Source organism: Gymnodraco acuticeps, unplaced genomic scaffold (assembly GCF_902827175.1).
Source record: "Gymnodraco acuticeps unplaced genomic scaffold, fGymAcu1.1, whole genome shotgun sequence".
Lineage (NCBI taxonomy): Eukaryota > Metazoa > Chordata > Actinopteri > Perciformes > Bathydraconidae > Gymnodraco > Gymnodraco acuticeps.
In genome coordinates, this window is record NW_022990023.1 from 2,662,480 (window position 1) to 2,669,703 (window position 7,224).

The 7,224-nt window shown below is 39.8% G+C and overlaps 1 protein-coding gene across 2 annotated transcripts; it reads left to right on the forward strand.

Annotated features, from left to right (window-relative positions):
- The first annotated feature begins 252 nt into the window (after window positions 1-252).
- On the forward strand, window positions 253-6,799 carry prodh2 (proline dehydrogenase 2). 2 transcript variants are annotated; one of them, XM_034214641.1, is made up of 11 exons: window positions 253-335; window positions 666-901; window positions 1,551-1,741; window positions 2,182-2,308; window positions 2,675-2,746; window positions 2,853-2,933; window positions 3,049-3,192; window positions 3,291-3,457; window positions 4,031-4,141; window positions 4,601-4,689; window positions 6,146-6,799. In XM_034214641.1, the coding sequence occupies exons 2-11, from the start codon at window positions 668-670 to the stop codon at window positions 6,322-6,324; spliced, it is 1,395 nt and encodes a 464-aa protein (XP_034070532.1). In that variant the 5' UTR covers window positions 253-335; window positions 666-667; the 3' UTR covers window positions 6,325-6,799. The 2 variants fall into 2 exon arrangements, with proteins under 2 accessions (XP_034070532.1, XP_034070533.1); XM_034214642.1 differs by lacking the exon at window positions 253-335 and having other exon boundaries at window positions 666-908.
- Window positions 6,800-7,224: the final 425 nt, after the last annotated feature.

Below are 7,224 nucleotides of genomic sequence, written 5' to 3' on the forward strand. Positions count from 1 at the left end.
TAATTGCCATCATCTGACTGCCTGATCAAAGCCTTTTACAGCCACATTTGTTCCAAAACTGGCAAAAAGAAATACAGATCCTAGTAAAAAATAATTTCATACATGACCAAGTTAGCTTTTAATGTGATTTCGGCTGCTTTCAAACCTTTACATATACAATGTATCTGTCAAATTTAGGGAGCACTTGTGTGTTGATGCTAAGGGTCAACTTGATGTTTACCTAAATGTAGTCACTTATTAACCCGGTAGTAAGCCAAAAATGAGGAATATATCCATTGCACCTGCTTCGCTTTCCATCATTTACTGAGGGACTTTCGAAAAGCTATTCAAAGGAGGTATTTATATTGACCTTTTCATTTTATAAATTATTGTCAATTTCAGATGGAGGGCTCTTTTGATTTTGCTTTGTTTTAAAAATGTATTCTCAGTAAATGTAACTATCATTAACTGTTAATTCACTGAATGATCTGAACACACAGGCTCTGATAATGTCTCTCTGACACTAGTGTTCTTTGTACTTCTATTTAACACACACAAAAACCCTTCATATACAGCTTACTCAGGGAGCAGATATCACACAACAACATTTACACACAGCACTTAATCATTAAAACATCACCTAAAGGCTGATTCAATAACATTAAAAAACCTACTCACTTTTCCAGGGATGATGATGTGCTCTCGTTTGCGTCCCTCACTCCTTCACCCCTTGTCGCTGAGGCTTCTGGCTACTACGGCCTCCAGGATGACGGTGGCGGTCAAGCAGCCCGACCGTCTCTCGGCGACTCTGACCTTTGAGGATCCGAGTGCCTTCAGGGTGAAGAGCTTGGGAGAGCTGCTCCGAGCTCTGGGAATCTTCCACCTCTGCTCCTTCTCTGTGCTGGTCAACAACAGTGGGAAGGTAAGACGTGAGTTGCCATTGATCATTATTTGGAGTAAAAATTAAGTGAATAAGACTGAGAAATGTATGGATAACAGGGATCCTAGTCTTTGACATTCACTTAACACGAATATTGTCAAGGTACTGTCTGTGTTGTCTTGTTATGATTCCTTACTGTGGTGTTATATTGCACACTGTAAATTGTTGTCTTAATACAAGAGAAATATGCTGAATAAAGGCTTCTCTGCAGTGGTGGAAGAAGTATTTAGATCCTTAACTTCAGTAAAAATGATTACCCCTCAAAGTCCCTCATTAGAAATGGTTTTGAATTATGTAAGTACATTCAGTAAAATGTAACTTTTTTGTTCGGGTGCAGGTAACCATTATTTAGTATTATGTAAGTATAATTGGTTTGTAAAGAATCTGCAAAAAGTGAGAAATGCCACAAGTGACAAATTCAAAATGCTTGTTTTGTCCAACCAATATCACAGAATTCAATACATTTAATGAAATAAAAATGCAGCAAATCCTCTGATTTGTAAAGCTAAAGACATTCAAAATTGACTTACTTACTGTACATTCCATCACTGTTTCTGTGTCACTACATTATTTCCGATCTTCTTCTCCATCACCCTCCCTCACCTCCTCTTCTCCTCCTCTCCTCTTCCAGCTGATGTCGGTGGCGCGCAGGCTGCTGGGGAGGAGGGCGTTTTCCTCCCTGTTGCGTCCCACCGTGTATGCCCAGTTTGTGGCCGGGGAGAATGAGAGTGAGATCTCTCAGTCCATGGAGAAGATGAGCCTGCTGGGACTCAGGCCCATGCTGGCCGTACCCATCGAGGAGGATCTGGGAGAGAGCACAGGGCACGTCTAACTGTTAATAACTCAGTGAGCTCAGGCTCGACCAAACAGAAAATGTGAATACAAGTACTAAGACAAGTAAATGGGGTTGCGTTTAACAGCTAAACGATATCAAAGAATCCTATTTACAAACTCTCACACTACTTACAGCATAAAGCAAATCTAATTTATCAAGTTCTTTGCTTACGACAAAATGTTGCTGTCTACAGTATGTGATGACGAGGCTGGGCATGGCATGGTGATATTAAAGGGTATACAAAAATTAAAAAAAAGATTATAATGGCAGATTAGATGCTGATTTAGGAAGTATCTCTTGTAGATGATTGCCCCTGAGCTCAACTTAAAACACACGTCTTCTACTCTGCTGTTTTACAAGTAAGCTGTTATTGCATGTTGGAAATTGAAGTACATTACAGACTTATGTTGTTATGTGTCACCACCAGAGAGAAGAAATATGACGATAATATGGAGGCCATGCTGGAATGTGTACAAATATCCCACAGTAACACCTGGAGCAGAGACCCCATGATGCAGCTGAAGGTCACAGCGCTGCTCAGCCCGGAGCTGTGTGTAAGACAATGCACTCCATCATCATCAAAATGTTACCAGGACATATTTAATTACACTATTACTAACATATTATCTTTACATTTAACGTTATTATGCAAAAAATACCTTTTTAATGAACTTTAAAATGCTAAATCTGAAATCAATAAAGGGGGCATTTAAAATTCTTAAAGCAATGACTTATAAGTTTTGGTTACAAGCAGACCCATATGGGATATTCCCAGGTTTTTTGCCCCCAAGCGATAGCTATATGTAGTTAACAAATGTGGGAAAAATAGATAAGAGTACACATTTCAGTGTTTGATGTTCCCACAGCTATTCCAGTTAAACTTTAGACATTTTGTCTTTCTCTGTACTGCTACGGTAAAGGTGAAACTCACAACCCTCATCGCACAACAACCATACGACCTGAATCTACTTGTTAGAGCTATGGATGGAGAGGTATATCCACAGTTAATCTAAATAATCCACTTTGTTACAGTTCAAATACTGTACATATACAATGCTTCTGTGAAATGACATGACCTCTGACCTTTCTGCCTCTCAGCAAATCAACTTCCCTGGTTTAGATGAAAGTGACCTCGCCCATTTCCTCTGTAGCCTGCGGAGACTCAACCAAATAGCAGAGGTACAAAAGTCAAGGAAATCTTTATTACATGGGAAGAAATATCAAACTGATTGTGTTTTGTAATTCTGAGTCACTACTTTGCATCTAAATCAAATCTGTTTTTACCTTTTTTTAGGCAAGTGTGAACAAAGTCAGAGTCCTGGTGGATGCAGAGTACACCTACATGAACCCTGCCCTCTCTCTTGTCACCATGGCGATGATGAAGAAGTTTAACAAAGATGGGGCCTGGATCTGGAACACGTATCAATGTTATCTGAAGGCAAATATCTTGAATGTCACAAAATAGATCATTTTAGCTTATGTATGTATTTTCTAACATTATCAAAGATCTGTATATATATGTCTATATGTCTCCAGGAGTCCAGGTCTCCCCTGTTAGAAGCGCTGCGTCTGTCAGAGACTGAGGGTTTCTGTCTGGGGGTCAAGCTGGTGCGAGGAGCCTACATGGACAAAGAGAGGAAGCTGGCAGAGAAGCAGGGTCGCCCGGACCCCGTCCACAAGTGCTGGGAGGACACCAATGACAGGTGGATCAGAGGCAGCAGTCATTATTCGTTACAAGGCAAATGCATTTCATATTAAGGGGACCTATCATGCAAAATGCACTTTTGTACGTCTTTTATACATGAATATGTGTCCCCGGTGTGTCAGGGAACTCACCAAGTGTCAGAAAACACAACCCTCTCTTTTCCTCCATACCCAAATCTCTAAAAACGGGGCTGCAATGGATCTGATACAGACTGATACAGATTTGAAATTGTTCTGACGTCCGAAACGGGGAGCCCCGCCTATATGGGCAACTCTACACCTATCAGGGGAATGAGAGGTTGCCGTGGCATGGTAACAGCATGGTAACAGCATGGTAACACAGCATGGTAACATGACGCTCGTGCCTCGCCCCCCATGATAGGTCCACTTTAAACTAGATAACAGAGCCTATTACTTAGGTCGTTTTTACCAATGCACCTGGATAAATCCTAAAAGCCTGGATTAAAAAGAACTGAACTGCTATCCATTGAGTACATTTGTCCTTATAGAAAACAGACAGATTTTGTCCCCCACAGTAACATTTATTGAACAGTTTGCTTGTGTTTGTGCAGTTATAACGGCTCGCTGGATGTGATGCTGGAAGACATTTCGAAGAACCCGGAGAGCTCCAGAATTATTGTCGCCACTCACAACGAGGAGTCAGTGAGACGGGCCGCCAAACGGTATGACCACATTAAGTCAAAATCACACTTTAACATGAGAATTTACACAAAAAAAGTGCAATGATAAATAGTTGGAGTACTCCTTTAATCTTCTCAAAACCCCTGATTTATATTGGGAACACTAGTCGGGTCTCAATCACCAGGTTGATTCATACTAGTATACTGTATGTGTGTAAGCATATATTCCTGTTACTAACTGGCAGCATTTTGGACGTCTTTTAAAACATTTTAATTATCCAGAATTGTTATACTGTTTATATTTGATATCATATTTTTCATTTTATTTTTTCTTGGAACTTAATTTTTTGTTGTAAATTCTCTGTTCCACTTTTTAAGTATTTTTAATTTTGTCTGAACACACTGATGTTTCTTCTGTAACAAAATAATTTCCCAAATTGGAATCAATAAAGTATTTATCTATCTATCTACGTATCTAACTATTGTGTATTTTATTTTCAGGATGGAAGAGTTGGGGATTGCCAACGATGGAGGCTCCGTGTGTTTCGGGCAGCTGCTGGGCATGTGTGACCACGTCTCCCTCACATTGGGTGAGCTCAGTTTTCTGCAAATTATCCAGTGTTTTTTATTCAACTAAAACGTAATGCAAAACATGTATATTTTATCCTTTTTTAAATGCTATTTTATTGCTATTGAGATTTATATTTCTAGTATTTTAATTGTTATTGTATGCCATGTCTTTTTATGCTGCTGCAAAACAAACATTTCCCAACTTGGGATCAATAAAGTACTTCTTATCTTATGTCTGTTTGAGGGTGTAGGCAGTGCTTGAATTGGAATAAAAAAGATGCCAGTACTCTAAATCAGCAACTGTTTCAAGTCAATTTATTTATACAGCCCAAAAACAAGTATTTGGCTCAAAGTCATATAGTATATCCTATAATGGTGGTGGGGTTGTCTCTTTACTGTATATTTTAGGAAGGCTCACTGTACTTAAACAAAATGACTCAGGATTTGGAAGCTCCTCTTTAGTTTTTCAACTGCTGGGCCCAGAGTAAAATGCGTTGGTGAGCACAAACTAGAGGGGAACAGCAAACACCAGTGTGATTTTGGTGATGTTGTGACTGTCCTGGACAAAGATATAGGGGGGGGTTCCAAATCCGGCAGGAGAAATACCTGCTCTGCTGAACATGTTATGTAGAGAACAGTGCAGATCTTCCCTATTGACACCAGGAAAAACCTAGTCTAAAATAAGGAACATTAATAGTGTGATATAGGCACAGATATAAGATCAATAATACACTTTATTTTAGGGCACCTTTCAAAGCATTCAATGTCACCTTAAAATACAATACAAGATAAAATATGAGTGGCATTACAATACAAAAATATGTTGAGTAGGAAACCACAGATGAAAATTACATTCAAAGGAGCAATTAAAGCAAGTGAAGCCATGTTGAACACATTATCTTTTAGGCTTGCTTGAAAATAATGTCTGACATATGTTATATCATTACCGTCATATCATTGCTTACTATTCGTGGTTATCAGACACTTAAACAACAGAGAAGGTTTTAAGAAATAGGACTATACTGACAAATCACATTATCCTGTCATTGTCTGTTCTGTAGGAAGGAGGAACATAGCAGAGTGGGACTACACTCAAAAACGGAAGTTTGTTCCAATACGAAGATTGTGACTATCTGAAAAGTGTCCTTAAAACGAGCCTCCTCGCAATTGTATGCACATTATTTATTCAGCCGTTTGCTGTTTAATCTGATGGGAAATATATAATTTAAAAGAGATAAAAAAGCTTATTAAACTAGACGAACGCTCAATACAGGCGATGACGTCACGTTTGCGCGTCCCCGCGAACAGGTCTTCAATCTACTGCATAACACCGGTACCACAAGGGTAAAAAGTGCCGGCCCGGTACTGCGTACCGGTGAGTACCGGCCCAATTCAAGCACTGCGGTGTAGGCCTGGAAAACTTTCGTTGTAGGACCAAAGCTCTGACTCCATACTCTCTTGTCCTTCTACCGACAGCTAAGGAGGGTTATGCCGTGTACAAGTCAGTGCCCTACGGCTCGGTGGACGACACACTGCCCTATCTGATGCGTCGGGCTCAGGAGAATCAGACCGTGTTGCAGGGAATCCGCAAAGAGAGGGACCTTCTGAAGAAAGAGCTGTTCAGGAGGCTGACTCTGAGGGGGGGCCGCTCATAGGACCCATGCAAGGATGGCAAACAGAGGAGAGACACACTGGACACAACCACATTAAGAGCTCCCCATCAGGAGATGATGTAGAACAAGGGAGCAACAATATACATTTATATATCTGGAGTTGTTAGAGATGTAATAGAGCTTATATGAAAGTTACAACCTATTGTATGCTGATGAAGGGAATGCAAATGAAGCACAACATTTGAAATGGGTAAAATTGTTTTGATCAAAATGTATGTAGCCTATACTATTCGGAAATATACCTCCATGGCAACTGAGAACAATAGGGGCAACAGTGTTTTAAGTTCCATGGAAAAGATGCTCAAATACATGCTGCTGTAAATTAAAAACTTGAGATGTGTTTTATAATAAAGTGCGTAAATGTAAGGAATACTTTTTCTTTATTTTTGCGTGCCACTGATACACAACTCTAGACTTATGGTAAAAGCACTGAAATAAAGGTAAACTGTTAATGACATATTTGAAATGTATTTTTTGTGCTGTGAGACTCACATGTTGCCAAACAAACACTGATAGTGGTGGAGCAACACATCATTATTAACAAGATAATATGGAGGTGGAAGTGTATGGGGGTTATTCCCTATCTTTATTCAAGAGCGTGGTATTTAAATTTGAGAGCATACTTTATGTATTTATTTCCCTCAAGCCCTGTCCTCACACTCAAATAGTGCCTGCTTGCACTTAGATTTGCTCTGCTTGTGCTCAAAATGTACGCTTGCACTCTGATATATTGCTGTTTACAGATTTTTTCTGCTCTCAGATTTATTCTGTGCGCGCTCGAAACTTCTGTGCAACAATCCTGTCAAAATCCTTCAACCAATAGGAGGCCAGGTGTCCTTGCGGGTGCGTTCGCTTTACTTATTACAGCGTCCCGTAAGGGCG